This window comes from Varanus komodoensis, unplaced genomic scaffold (assembly GCF_004798865.1).
Source record: "Varanus komodoensis strain SLA01 unplaced genomic scaffold, ASM479886v1 scaffold22, whole genome shotgun sequence".
In the NCBI taxonomy this organism is placed as follows: Eukaryota; Metazoa; Chordata; class Lepidosauria; order Squamata; family Varanidae; genus Varanus; species Varanus komodoensis.
The window spans coordinates 10,241,411-10,257,134 of NW_025335606.1; the positions used below are offsets into that span (position 1 = coordinate 10,241,411).

Genomic DNA, 15,724 nt, shown 5'->3' on the forward strand with positions numbered 1-15,724 from the left:
TCTGGAGATCCACCTTCTGTCCAAAGCTGGTATATCTCGTTTGAGCTCTTTCCCTCCACTGCAAATCACCCTCTTTTCTCTGGCAAAAGCGAAGCCAATGAGGCACGTATGGAATTCTTTCTAGCCATTGTGAGGTGCCACAGGCTCAGTCCTGGGACCAGGGCTCATCAACATCCTTATTAATGATCTAGATGAGGAAGTTCAGGGAAAGGTGATTAATTTGCAGATGACGACTCTACACAAATAGCTAACACCCTGGGCAGAATAGCTAACACTCTGGAAGGCCAAACTAAGACCCAGGGTGACCTAGATAAACTAGAACACTAATAGCTATAGCCAATAGCTATTAGTGTTCATAGGGCCAATAGCTATGCTGAGCAGGGATTACTGGAGTTGTATTGAACATCTGTAATTTTTCACTTCATACAGGTAACATTCTTCATTGTAACACTTTGAGCATCACTTTGCTTAATGGTCCCATGGTCACTGTGCTCCTTTGCAACTCCACTCTCAGGGCAAGAAGGTATGTTGCATATTTCCAGTTTGTGAGCCATTGTTTCCCATACTTGCTGGAATATACATGGGTGCATATGTGTGTGCATTATGTATGTATATGTTTTATATGTATATTTATTATATTTATACCCCACCTTTCTTCCTTCCAAGAAACTCAAGGCAAGTTGTCCACCTCCTCTCAATCTTATCCTCACAACAACAACCCTGTGAGGTAGTTTGGGCTGAGAGTGGCTGTCTGGCCCAAAGTCACCCAGTGAGCTCCATGGCTGAGCAAGGATTAGAACTCAGAGTCCGAGTCTTGCATTCTTAACCACAGCACCACCCTGGATCTATAAGACACAATAAAGACCCAACAGCCTGTTCTATGGCCTCTCCCTACCAGACAACACAACCCAAGAGAGCTGATTGGCAAGAGTGGAGTTTACCAAAGTGAGGAGGAGAGAAGGAGAGAGGAAGAGAGAGAGAGATCACCAAACTGTGAGACTTTCCCAGCTGCCATGGAAAAGTCCAAGCGCTTTTAGCTCCAGCTGTGTGTGTGTTCTAGGCCAATTTCAAAACCTACGAAAGGGTAAGATATTTTTTTTCATTGAATGTATCTGAACTACAAATGGGTATTCATGGAGCTAAAGATCCAGAAATGCTTTTTTTTTGCATTGCAGAAATATGGACAAACCTTGATCTTCAACCTTTCATTTTCTTTGTTCACCCGTGATAGCTCTTCTTCTGCCTTTTTCAGTTCTTCCACGGTTTCCTTGTGGTTGGAGAACAGGGCCTCTTCGTTGGGTGCCAATCCAGGTCCTTGGAAATGTGGCTAACATAAAATCAGATTAAAGATCAGCTGATGGACCCATTCTGTTACTGCTCTAAGGGCCTGTTCTTCCCCCCTGACTCACTCCACTATCCCCTGGTAAATCGATGTTGAGAATTAGAATGTGTACCATTCGCTGTGCTTCCCTGTTCATGCCTTTTTACTCTTACAAGTTGCAGATGTGCACAAGCACTTATGCAGATTGGTTAAATCAGCGCACACGAAAACGTAATCTTGATGTGATTACACAATTGCATCGCAATTACTTCTATGCTGTAATTTTATCACTGCGCATATATGCTTGGAGTGCATTAGTAACGTGTCAAGGGGGGGAAAGTGTGGTGAGACCTGCAGCATGATGGCAGCACTCTGAACAACATACAACATTTAAAACGGGGCTGTTTTAAAGAAATTCTTTAAACTGCCTATGTGGAACTGGTAGGGAATTGTTTTACTGCTGCTAAATAGAGACTACTTATTACTCTTCCTATAGAAGAATGGATTGATAGGCTATGATGCATTGCTTCAATGGTAAAGTTAACAGAATTTATTCATCTGTGGGAGGGTAGATGGAAAGATCAAACATTTGAAAACCGCTGAATAACATTTATCATTTACGTGAAGCAGCAATTTGATTTGGATATTATTGAATTTAGGACTTTTATAAAGTTGGTATAAAACTTGAGAAGTTAGTGGGCAGCCTGCTATAAGTTGGAAAATTTGGATTAGTTTGTATGGGGATTGTTAGTGGTGTGTAGGTTTTATTTGTAACATAACATATGTAATGTTCTGTTTGTTTCTATACTTATTCTAAAAAGTAGACAAAAAATAAAACATGCATTAATGACAGATTCCTGGTGCATCAATATAAGTCCTGGAACAAAACAAGTTTTTCCAGAACCTCAGAATCCTGGGAGTAAAATCAGACTGGAAGAATTTCTCAGCAACTCTAATCAATATGGTCTTTTAAAAGAAAAATGAAGCAAGGTCTTCTGTCTGTGGCCCTTGTTTAACTGTGGGTTGTTATCGTGATTTCTGAACTCAGCCAAGTGAATATACCATGGTGAACAATCCACACCTTACAGCCTAACACTATACCATGGTTAGCAAACCATGGCTTGTTAGCACTGCTGGGTCTGGACAACACCATAACCCACAATTCAGCCACACCCATAGTTCAGCCACAACCCAAACTCACCCCTTGAGTGCGGGTTTTATACTGTCTGAACTCAGTTGATGGACAAGTTTGCACAATTACTATTTCCCTGATCACCTGTCTGGGTGAAGCTTGTCTGGTATCTGAACATGGGCTTGTGAAGGAGGAAACAATCCTCAAATAATCCAACAACAGTCTAGACCAAGAGACAGCTATGGGTGGTATAGAAATGAAATTGATGGTGAAGACAACAATGATGACCAGATCAGCCCACAGCTCCTTGTTGGGTGACTTCTCCTCCTCAGTCCTCCCCCCTTTGGTGACATCCCCTTCCCTGGCTATGCCAGAATTTTCTCTAGGATCCCTGTCCCTCCCTCATTTGACCTTCCTGCTGGTAAGGGATGAAAAGACCTCCTTCCCCACCCCAAATTCCTCCCTGAAGCCAGCATGGAAAGCACCCAAGATGGAAAGACCCCCTTTTAAACCAGTTGAGTTTTCATCCACAAAGATCCAGTCCAGAGTTTTAGTTTATTTGGTAATTAAAATTCTTCCCATTCTCCAATGCCTCCCAATACCATAAAACAGAAAAATCAATGATCCAATATCCAGGAAACAACCTTTGTTATTCAGTCCTTGCAATAAATAAGTAAATAAATGAATGTCTGGTGATTCTTGTCCCCGCTTCCCTTGACTGCAGCGAAGGGGGTAAGCCATGATGGCTTATTTTACCCATCGCATGTGCCCACTGCATCCTGGCCAGATTGCCCTGGCTGGCACAGCTTGCTGCATCAGCCAAACCTGGGCAGCAGGGCTTGTCTGGAGACAGAGGAGATGCCCTCAAATAACCTACCAACAGCCCAGAGGTTATTGGAGGGTCGCTGCCCCTTCAAACAAGCCAGCTGCTCAGATGCAGATGTCACAGCAAGTAGTCAAGAAGAGATCAGAAATGCAGGCACTCAACAAGCCCCAGGGTTAGCCACCACACGAGTGTGTGAGCTGGGCTGCTCTCTCGGCCAGATATGCCCACACCCCTTCTTTTTCTCTGAGCGACGTTGATTGGCTCAGGTAAGAGGAAGGTTCCCCCAGTAGTTCTTTATTCGTGAATTTTGGAGGCTATTTTCTAAGAACTGGAGCTTTGAGAGGGGTTTGTTTTCCCCTAAGTCCTCCCCCAAAGTTGATGGCAGTCCAGTGAGCAGTGACTGCATCAGGGCATTGTTGTCTGCTGGGCTGGAATGCTGGCAGAGGGAGAGGAGAAATTAGCAGATGATGGATTAATCCAGGAGTCCCCAACACCGCACTTCTAGACACCATTGTGCCCATGGGGGCATCCAACAGCACCCAAAAGATTCTCTACTCCTGTCCTTCAAAATATATTTCCATTGAAAAATAACCTTGAAAATGTAGGGCACCAATTTCTCCTTCTTGCCCCTGAACTTGCCACCGACGAGCTCTTTGATAGGCAGAAAGAGAAGGCAAGAATTGTTTCCTGGATGCACCCCATCTTCTTGCATCCCACAGATCTTTCCCCTTTGCTCTCTCAATTATCCCTCCACTCTGGCCTCTAGCCTTGCTCTTCTCTCTTCCAACCCCATTCCTCACGATTTCTCTCCCTTCCCCATCCCAAGCCTTCTCCTTTCTCTCCCTTCCTAGCCTCTTGGCTCGCTCTTTCTCTCCCATTCCTCCCTTTATTCTGTTGCTTCTCTCACCCACCTCTTTACCTTCTATTCCCTTCTCCTCCCATCCTTGCTAACATCCCTGTCTGCCATGCACACACTTCTTTTGACTAGCCAGGCCTCCAAGGAAGCCATCACATGACTAGCCACATCCTCCATGGGCGCCATTTTGTGGCAGTGCCCACAACAGTTTCTCAAATGCCCAAATGTGCCCATAGATCCAAAAGGGTTGGGGATCCCTGGATCATTTGATGCATATACAAATGGACCCATTTGTGTGTGAACAGGTGAACAGTAGTATAGGAGTGAGACAGAAAGACATGTTCATGGACTCTAGCATTGCCCACCACTGGCAAGCCACACCCGGAAGGGGTAAAAAGGGATCTCAAGACCTGGATGAGAAAGCCAAACAGCCTGACCTAGTAAATATGGCACAGTCCTTAGGTCCTAACATGGCAGCATCTTTTACAAGCAGCTGCCAGCCGACAATAACTACACAGATGAATTCTGTAAACCTAAAGCTCTGGCCCAGTCTTCACCCAGCACAGGACTGAGACCCAGGAATGTTTAAGAGTCGACGCCAAAACCTTATTTTTCCTCCCTCAGCCCATGACAATACCCCCCCCCCCCCCGTTTTGTGCACTCAGCTCCCCAGGGTTTTGTATTTGAAAGTATTTGTGCCACAGCCCTGATAAATAACAGCTTTCGATTCCCCAAGCCAATATTCTCTGCCTACAAGATTAATTAGCGCTTGGAACACGGCATCAGGCACCAAACGCTTTCTGCCTAGGTTTGCAAATTGGCGGCATCGGACAGCTAAAAGCCAGAATGCTCCTTAGGAACTCTCACCCTCTGTGAGGGCAGGGAGGCCTGCAACCCTCCGGCGAGCGAGAAGTGTCACCCAAGAGCAGCCCTGCTGCTTCCCTGGCTCAGGAAGAAAAGACGCACAATTCAAGGCAGTGCTGGACTTATGGCCCACGGCTGCACACAGCTTCCGCTCGTAGCTCTGCTTTAGAAAGGCTCAGGTGAGACCATGAGTTTGCTGTCGGTTGTCTCACAGCAGCCGTTCAAGCTGGCTGGGAATGATGGGAGTTGCAGTCCAACACAGCTGGTGTGTGACAGGTGGTCTCAGACTAACACGCAGTTTGGCCATTGTAATGAATCTTTTACATGCACCAAAATCCTTCCCTACCTCTGAATCCAGCAGTGCGCAACGTGTAGCCCCATGATCTGAGTCACTTTTGCACAGCAAAGGCTGAACTTTTGCTAGGGTGGATCTAATCTGCAGGAAGAAAGGAAAAGTCATCAGATCCCTGGCAATCTTTGCTTGGAAACCAAAGCCAAATAAAACAAAACAATTCGGATTAATGTTTCACTGAAGACCATGTGTTATATTAAACCTGCCCAGAACACTTTTGGAAATTTCAGTTTCTGTCAACTGTTTTTAGTTTTAGATCATTCCAAAGTATTCTGAATTAAAATTCTGGCAGTCTGAGCTTTAATAAATAACTAATCCGTAAATTATAAACAGCGATCATGTTTGGTGCATGAGTCACAAACATTATCCAGAAAAGTCAGATGCATGGCAGAGTCAACATTTTGACGTTTCTCTTTAAATATATCTGCTTCAGCTATGGAGGACCCTGTGATATATTAGACAGTCTACAGATGATACAACAAAATGAAAATGCAGCATTTATCATTGTGTTTGCTCAACCAAGAACCCTGCAATCCGTCAGTTCTCTACCAAGTATGCAAGTAGGATACACATGCTACAAACATCTGGACACATATGAAAATTTTCATTGTGATTTGGTAAAAAATAACCATGCTGAGATACACTTAAGAAAAATAATCCATGAAGTTGCATTCTACATGCATACATCAGTCTAAATGTTCGTTCGTTCGTTCATTCATTCATTCATCCATCCCTCCATCCAGATACATCCATCCATCTGTATCTAAATCTACCATAGCTCAGTTTTTCTACCTCTTCCATGATCAGAGAAGTCGGGGTCATCCCATGAAGCTGAGCAGTGGGAGATGCAGGTCAGATAAAAGGAAGGATTTCTTCACACATTACAGAATCAAACCATGGCGTTCACTTTAATGAAAGGCAAGGATGACCACCAATTCGGATGCCTTCAAAAGGACGTTGGTCATTCATGGAGGAGAAGGTTATCCGTGTCTACTGATCCGAGCTATTTGTCAGTACCAGTATCAGAGGCAATATGCCTGCACACTCCTTTCCTGGGGAAGATGGGTAGGAGGGTGCTGGTGCACTCAACATCCTTCTTGTGGGATCCTGTGCAAGGTGGTTGTGTGAACCGAATGTGGACTGCCTGGGTTGCTGGTCTGATTCAGAAGGGCACTTCTGACATTCATACACATTCATTCATTCATTCATTCATTTATTTATTTATTTATTTATTATATTCTGCTTATATTTCTTATATTCTGCCCAAGGGCCCTCTAAGTGGATTACAATTATAGGGCGCACACGTTGAGCAGACTGCATGCTGAGTTTTTCCAGTTAAAAGGATCCCAGAATCTTGCTTGGAAAAGACCTTTTGCTGGTCAGCGCAGCCCACACTAGGCTAGAAGGCTTGGTGGTCCACCGCCATATAAAGCCCCTTCACATTGTCATGGAAAAATGCCATACCTTGTTTATGTATTCAGTTTCTTCAGTAATCTCAGTCGCAGTAGCCCCATAAAGGAGAAAATCCCCCTCTTTCCCTCTTTTCTCTGCCAAGATGTGCTGTGTTACCACTAGGGTTGTGGTCAGGATCCGGGTTGTGGGATGACCTGCACCCAAAGACCACAAATGTTGATTAAAGTCACACATGGCAAAGGCTTAACCCATGGGTCCTCAAACTACAGCCCGTGGGCTGGATCCGGCCCACCATGCTCATTTATCTGGCCTGCCTCAGAGCTTTTGGACTTGCTCAGAGAAAACGATCTCCAAGCGAGTCCGAAAGCTCTGAGCAGGCACTCTTCGAAACTGCGCTGAGAGCCGGCACATTCATCAAATTGTAAGAGCTCAATTGCGCATGTGCTGGATCCTCCTCCCCACCCCCCACCCCAATTGCATGCATATGCAGAGCAGGAATAAGGAGTGAGAAACAAAAGAGAGGCAACTGGAAGAGAGAGTAAGATGAAGAACTAAAAAAGGATTTAAGGTAAGAAAAATATAACTTTTTAAATCTATTTTTAATTATGTGAGCCATGTCGGCCGCCTCACCAAGCCCAGGGGCGAATGTGGCGGGGAGAGGCGGGAGGCACCCTACTCGGCTGGCCACAGCCCCGTCCCTCACCTCCCCGCGCCTTGGCCCGCGGAAAGCAGCCCTTACCTCCTCGTGGCCCTCTCCCAGCCAGGGAAGCCGCCCGTGCCTGCCTCTCTGGCCTCCCGCTCCTGCTCCCCCTCCCAGAGCCAGGCAAGCACCTCCAAGGGGACCTTTCTCCGGCTTGGAAGCAGGGTGGCGGAGAGGAGCCGGAAAGGCCTCGGCCAAGGTGAGTGCGCCCTCATGGCTCCCCCTCGTGTCGTGCTCTCCCTTTCAGCAGGTGGGGCAGCATCATCTTGGGATTCTGCTGCAGCCCAAGTGAGTGGAACAAACATTTTTTCATTTTTAATTAAAATGTTAAATGTTAATTAATTTTTAATTATTTTTAAAATGTTAATTCATTTTAATTCATTTTAATTTTCATTTTCATTATTTTTAAATTATTTTAATTTTAATTAATTTTAAATTATTTTAAATTAATGTTTAAATTATTTTAAATTAATTTTTAAATTAATTTTCATTTTTATTAATTTTTAAATTTGCTGTGTGCATAGGAATTTGTTCTTTCTTTCTTTCTTTTTTTCAAACTATAGTCCACCCCCACAACAGTCTGAGGGACAGTGAACTGGCCCCTTATTGAAGAAGTCTGAGGATGCCTGGCTTGACCAGTGGGCTTGAAGGACACACCTTGATGATCATATGTCCCTCACAGCCAGGACGTCCGGGTTGCTGCATAGCGAACCATGGCAAAGCTGAGTCACCAGCACAATGCGGATTTCCTGAAGACTCTTCAACCTCTGATAGTTCTGTCCTATATAAACTTCCCAGTTGGACTACTGCAATGTGCTCTACATAGGGTTGCCCTTGAAGACAGGCTGGATACTTCCATTGGTTCAGAATAGAGCTGCCAGGATGTTAATGGGGACTGGCAGGTACTCTCATATAACGCCACTCCTATACCATTTACACTGGCTGCCAATGGAAGTCTGGGCCCAATTTAAGGTGCTGGTAATGACCTATAAAGCCCTAGATGGCTTGGGTCCTGGATACCTAAAGGAGCTCCTTTCCAGCAACAGCAGGGGGTTGGACTCGATGGCCTTCATGGCCCCTTCCACTCTACTATTCTATGATTGTGCCCTATGTGCAAGCCTGCCCCTGGAGATCTGAGGCAGAGGTCCTCCTCCGGGAGCCCTCCTTGAAGGGGATTAGGAGGGTAGTTACCCAGAGTAGGACCTTTTTGGTGGTGACACCTGGGCTCTGCAATTTGCTCCCCAGAGAGGTTTGCCTGGTGCTGTTGCTTTATTCTTTTCAGCGTCAGACAAAACCCTTTTCATTTTCCCATCATTTTAATGTTCAATTGGTTTTATTCTGGGTTTTATTACTTGAGGTTGGATGCAGTGCCTTGTTATGTTCTATATTTTCGGGGTTTTCTTCTTCCTCCTCCTCTTCTTGTGAGCTGTCCTGAGACACTTGTAGGGGACAGTCTATAAACGCTTTTAATAAACAAACAAATAAATAAACTTAAATGGCTTCAGCCCATTGCATACCTAAGATATGAATCCCTTCCTTATTTATTATTACATTTATATCCTGCCTTTCCCCCCCTCGAAGGAGTCCATGGAGGTTTTCATGATTTTCCTCCTCTCCAACAACCTGTGATGCAGGCTAGACCAAAAGTCAGTGATTGGCCCAAATTTGCCCAGTGAGATCCATGGCTGTTATCTAGAACCTCACTCTCTCAAGTCCCAATCCAACACTGGAACCACAATACTGCGCCGGCTGGCCTTAGGGCCTCTCGGGAACTTTCCAGATGACTAGGCAGTTGGACCACAGACCAGCCGCATACCCCAGCACCAAAGAAGCCAACACAAAAAAGCAAAAAAACCAAACCAAACCAAACCGAACCAAAACCACTCCACAGAGGCGGTCAAACATGGGGAAAACAACACAAAGCAAATCCTCTCTGTACACAAATTACAAAAATGATTCCATACAAATTGCATGGTAGTTTGATTGCACAATGGTGCACCAGAGGCTGTGACAGTACGGATAGCAGTGAGCAATAGCATTTGGATTAATATTGCATTGGATTTATCTCTTGCCCTTTCTCTTCTTGAGAGGAAAAGAAAGCTGGGGGGGCGGGGGGGAGCAGCTGCCAAAGCAATGCAACTGCTCAAGGGGCTGGTCTTTTCCAGTCACTTGCTTGAATGTCCTGAACTAATTCCAAAACGACTGTGAAAACTAAGGAGCACTTGATGCTGCTCTTGGCTGTGCAATCTAAAGATGGCAGAAGTAGCGTCCAACCTGACCCATGGCAGCCCCTGTGGAGCGAAGCCTGCCCATCTAAGAGCAACACTATTAGTTGGGAGTTACATCTGCAGAAAGGAGGGGCAAGATTTCCTTGGCTGCAAGGAAGGGAAGCAGAAAGCACCCTTTCTCACTGGCTTGAACTGAGTGGAAGATTCCCCCCACCCACCCCAACTTTCAATCTCAGAGATGTTTGTATGGTACAATGGTGACATCCAGTGTTTGATGAAATAATTTCTTGCCTGCAGACTCAGGTTATCTCTGAAGCCCTCTAACATTAAATCCTCAACATTGCCTGCTTGCCCCTTATAATTTTGCAGTTAATGTAATGGGAAAGGATGGGAGGAGAGGTCACAAGGGTTGGTTGTGCATCTCTTGACTATCTATAGCAGCTTTCCTCGACCTGGTGACTTCCAGATGTTTTGTCTCAGCAGCACCAATCTGTCCCAGGTCAACCCTGTAAAACTCCATGAATGAGGCAGGGCGATGGCACCAGAAAATCCTCAGAATGATAATGATAAACCTCTGAAACTCTACCATGCATAGTTAAACTTGCTACTGCAAGATGTTGCAATGGCCACCAACTTGGAGGATTAAACTAATTAATGGAAGTGAAGACTATTCATGACGTCTGGTCCTGATGGCTATAAGCAACCTCCTGTATCAGAACCCCTGTTTCTCTGCCTACTAGTTGCTGGGGATCATGGGCATAAGGGTGCTGCTGCATTCACGTCTTACTTGTGGGCTTCCCCAGAGCAGCTGATTAGCCCAATTAGCCCGTGTGAATGGGTCTCGGTCTGCCCAACAGAGCCCTTCTTATATTCTCAATCCAGTCATGGTGAAGCTTCATCATAAACCAGCACAAACTTATGAATCCCCCCAAACAGGTGGAGGGCACAAGGTTCTCCAGATGGTGTTGGGCTGCTAGTTTCATGATCCTTCACCACTGACCAAGGCTGATGGGAGCTGCAGTCCAACAGCACCTGGAAGATCATACTTTCCACTTCCCTAAAAAAAAGAAAAGAAAAAATCCCCCCTTTGCTGGGTGTCCAATGAATTCCCATATCCCACAAAGAAAGCACCACAACATACTTGGATGTCCATCGTTCATGTTGAAAGAGACACTGTCCTTTCTGGGAAGGCTGTTTGGGAGTGTACTTGATCGCAGTTATCCTGAGAGCAAAATGATTCCCAGTTTTGGTGCAGAGGTGACTGTGGGATGAAAAGAATTCAAAGGGAGAAAAATGAGAAAAAGATGATAGAGCCAAGACCCCAGGACACCCTGACTGGCCTCCCTGTTTCATACACCTGCTCATCCCTATATCACACCCTTCTTCCCCTGCAGAAATGCCACAGGCCTCAGCCTTTCTCCACTGAACCCAGCACTGCTCTTCCCAAGTGACCATATTTCCCTTGCCTCCAGCACAGCATACCAGGTACGTGCAGATATTTTTAAGCAGCTAGGCCAAGAATTGAATCTGGGACCTTCTGACGTGAAGTAAGGGCTCTGCTGTGCGGTTCAGTTCCCTTCTCCATTCCTCCATTACACCCCCATTCAGCGAGAGTCAGTGTGGTGTGGTGTGGTGGGTAGAGTACTGGACTGGGGAGTGGGAAGCTAGTCATGGGCCAGTTGCTCACTTTGGGATACAAGTGCAACGTCATAATACCATTCAAACTTAGGCTTCCGTTGCTGTTTTGTACCTTCCTTCCTTCCTTCATCTATTAAAGGGAGGGTCAGATTTTAGGAGGAAACGATGTAAGAACATAAGAAGAGCAATGCTCGATCAGACGAGCTTCTGTCCCATCTAACGTGCTGCTCACCGAGTGGCCAACAAGCGGCCTGTGGTAACCCCCAGGTAGGACTTGAGTGCATCACCATCCTCCCGAGTGCCCAGTCACTGGCAGACATGCTCCTACAGCCCCCGTAGGGCCCTCCACCCCAAGCTCACCTTCAGAACAATGCAGCCTAAGAACCGTGGTCCTTAAACAATAGGCACCTGTGTTTCCACACACAGCTCACCCAGTGACAGAGAGAGCTGTGATGTATTTCTATCTGCATTACAATAACCATTTCTCAATTTGCGCCTATCGGGGTGGATAAAAACCAATGATTTTAAAAATTCAACTTTAAAATCAGAATTTTTTGTTGAAACCATATTTTTAAAATTTAAATTGGATGTTTAAAAATGAAACGCTTTTTAAGGAAAACTCTTTCGAAAGATGGTTCCTTATTTAAGATTCATTATAGTCCAAAGGTTATTCATTATGAAATAAGGATGAGTTTTTAATTATGTAGCATGAGGCTGTATATTCAGGCAATGTTTAAATTTGGTGGTAAATGAATTCACAACATCCTGCTCTTCCTGTAAGATTACTGAGCAATTTTTCTGCCTAGAAGATATGATCACACATGCTTGGTTTTACAGTTCTCAGACTGTGTATTTGTGTCTGCAGAGATCACATACATCTTCACAACAAAAATGTTATAAAATAAACATAAAGTACTGAAAAAAAGACCTTAAAGCATTGTTCCTTTGCAAATCTATGTACACAGAACCAACCCCTTACCGCTTAAGTGCTAAGTTTCAAAAAATTCAGTGAATAGAAGAAGCTTGTTGGAAGCAGAATAGATCTGCACAAGAAGCTAAGTGTGAAGAGGGAGGGGCAAGCTGTAAAAACAAATGTGAAACTATTTGTGCAGAACACTCCACAAGTCATTGGATCCTTTTGTGTATAGCCTGAGGTTTATCTTGTTATTTTTTTCCTGAGGAGAGGAAAACCTATAATGGCACCAGGCCATAAAAGAGACCCAGTTTGGGCATATTTTAATGAAGTTCCACTACTTACTGGTAAGACAGGCACGCAAATCCATGATTGAAATCTAATTTTACTGACACATGCTTTAAAGAGTGATTTAAATCGATTTTATTGCAATCAAATCCACCCTAGCAGTAGTCCTGCTCAGATTCGCAAACCCAGCCTTCCCAGCTGAAGGAAGGATGCCACAGTCCCTGCATCATATGAGTCACTCCGGGGCTTCCTGGTTCATGAAGCAGTTAATTAATCGCCGTGCTCCACCAGCCCAGTGTTAGACAGAGATGTCTTTGAGAGGGACACACTGTGCGATCCTTCTGAGTGCAGAGGCCGGAGTGGACTTGCCAAAACAGAGGATGTGCATCCGCAAACAAGACAAGACACTGAATTCCTGAACATTTCCATAGGCTAATGTATACATGCAGGTGCAACTTTAGAATGAACTATTATTATTTAATCTATTCATCTCCGACTTACTGCAACCCTATGAATGGAAGCCCTTCAAATGGTCCCATCCATGCAGCTCTGCTCAGCTCTTCTAAATTTGTCATTTATTTAATTTCTATACCACCCAACAGCCAAAGCTCTCTGGGTGGCGCTGGTGGTGACTTCCTTTATGTCCAGGCTGTGAATTCCTTTCTGGAGACGATCCATCTCAGCTTTGGTCTCCCTTTTCTTCTGCCTTTGACTTTGTGCCTCTCCCCACATGACCAGGCCACCCCTGTGCCTTGCATTATCTGCTGCGCTGGTGCTGCGGATGGCTTAATTGCAAGGCCCAGTTGTCCCTTCTGAGGATTCTTATTAAACCGAACTTGGCCTGGGCAGCTCTACACCTAAAAGGACTCCTTCAAAACAGAGGAGAGACCTTAGCAGTCCTTCCAATAGAAAGCATTCCTCAGTAAAAGAGGCCACATGGCCACTCCAGGCTTCAATAGTGAGGGTGCTGGCATGCTGTGATCCCTGAGCCACTTTGGTGTTCCTGGCCCCTGGGAACGGACTGTACCCAAAACGATAGCGCTCCTCCTCCTACAGATGTACCGAACACGAAGGTGGCCATTTCCTTTGAAAGGGTAACAAAATCAGTGACACAAAAGGGCTAAGGTGGAAAAGAAGAAGTTAAAATCAGAGAGAGCTGCTACTTCAAGCACTAATCCCAGAAACTCTCAGCTGCAACCTCCAAGTTGATCCTTCCCAGAGTTCAGTTCTTAGCACGAGGATAAGCCCTGCATTTATCCCTCTTAATCCATGATTTGGTGTTCCCTCTAGAGAGGCACCAGAAGGCCACGGTTGCAGACAGTGTCATCGCCTCACTTCTAGACTGGAAGGGACCAGTCTTGTTTGTCTGGGGAACATTCACTCGAGCGGCAGCACACAACATTCCTGGGGACTCTGCAGTGACTTCCAGAATGGAAAGTCCTCCGCAGTGCCCACACCCGCCGGCTTAAATGGCTTGTCACAAGGATAAAGAAGCTCATGGTAATCTCTTGCCCTCTGTTTTCCGAGGCAGAATACCTGAGCTATGGCATTCAATCCCACAAGAAGCGGTGAAGGCCAACAGTCTGCACGCCTGTGAAGGGACTGGACAAATTCACGGAGGAGAAGCTTTTGGTGGTTCTGTGCTGCCTCCAAGGATCAGAGGCAGTGTTTGGGTACACCAGTTGCTGGGGAACTGGGGCAGAAGGTGCTGTGGCACTCATCCTGCTTGTGGGGTTCTGTGGGCAGCTGGTGGGACAGTGCATGAACAGAATGCTGGACTAGCAGGGCCCTTGGTCTGATCCAGCATAGGTCTGGCTGGTACGCATCGTTCATTAATTGATGGGAACTTGTCGTGAGGAAGGCCTGTCATCCGAGCTTTCCATGAACAGTTGGCTGGTCTCTACTGGAAACAGGATAGCATAGAGAAATTAATTCTCCCTTTCTGGGGTTGGAGACAGAGCTCCAACCTTTGAGAAGGAGATCCAAGCTTAGAGCACCTGGTCTGGAAAATTCTCCTGCAGCCATCCCTCTGATGTCAGAAAGGAGAAAGGAGATGCCAGGGCAAAGCCTGAGCTGAAGGGTAGGGGGCAGTCCCACCTCATGCCCCCAGCATGGAAAGATTTAGACTGGGGTGGTCTAAATCTGGAGTAATCTGGAGTGCTCTCTAGGTGAATTACAACTCCCAGCATCCACTGAACAGCACAGCTAGCTGGAGGGCAGGGTCCTCAAAGATGTAATTCAGCCCATTTGGAGGGCACCAAGTTAAGGAATACTGAAAGACATATTACAAGAAGAAAGAACAAAAAGGAGAAAAACAGAGGGAAGGAAGTGGATTCTGCTCCTCTTTAACTTCCATTCTGCCAAGTGGAATCCAGCACTGCTTAGAAACGCTTGAACATTCAGACTGCAGAGCCCTTCAATGAAAAAATAGGATTCCCCTCAGTGGAAGATATCTGAATGGCTCAGCGCTAAGATGCAGCTAGTAAGGGCAAAATGGAAGTACAGGCACACGGCAAGCCGCCATGTTCCAAGTCGGACCAAGGGTCCATCTAGCCCAGTATTGTAAATGGTGGCCAGCAGCCACATTCCAGATCTGAAGCAGGGTTTGGTTTGGTTTGGTTTTTCACCCCTGCCCTGCCTTTGCATATGGGTGTGAAAGCTGGACAATGAAGAAAGCTGGCAGGAAGAAAACGGATGCATTCAAAACATGGTGCCTTGCTCTCCTCCAGCACCACGAACCAACCCTAGACCAACAGAAAGTGAAATGAGTGGCTCTTGGATCAAATCAAGCCAGAGCTTTCCCTGGAAACAAAAACGATGCAACTGAAGCGGTTGTACTTTGGCCAAATCAAGGGCAGGCAAGATTTAGCAGAGGAAGCGCTCAGGGAAAGCTGGAGGGGGAGGGAAGAGGAAGCACAGCAGCAGCAACAACAGGAGGAGGAAAACCAAATATGACATCAATTAGTTCCATAAAGGAAGCAACAGCCTTGAATTTGCAAGCGCTGAGCATGGCTGTCAAGGGCAGGACATTGTGCAGAACATCCATTGATAGGGTCCCCATAACCATGACTTGACAGCACACAACCACAACACCTGGAGGGGCCAGTGTTTGACCTACAATTCACGGGATCAAAGGACAGGCCCCCCTATGGATCAGTAACGGGTTAAAGAGGACAGAGAAAGTAAGCACTAG

At 45.8% G+C, this 15,724-nt stretch overlaps 1 protein-coding gene across 1 annotated transcript in view; it reads right to left on the reverse strand.

Annotated features, from left to right (window-relative positions):
- The window catches only part of CCDC68 (coiled-coil domain containing 68), a 48,795-nt gene that overhangs the window by 22,849 nt on the left and 10,222 nt on the right, over nucleotides 1-15,724 (reverse strand). The window contains exons 3-5 of the mRNA XM_044431048.1: nucleotides 6,816-6,958; nucleotides 5,346-5,435; nucleotides 1,190-1,327 (exon numbers count right to left, since the gene is read on the reverse strand). Of these exons, the coding sequence (XP_044286983.1) occupies nucleotides 1,190-1,327; nucleotides 5,346-5,435; nucleotides 6,816-6,958 (371 nt within the window). The remainder of the gene's footprint in view (nucleotides 1-1,189; nucleotides 1,328-5,345; nucleotides 5,436-6,815; nucleotides 6,959-15,724) is intronic.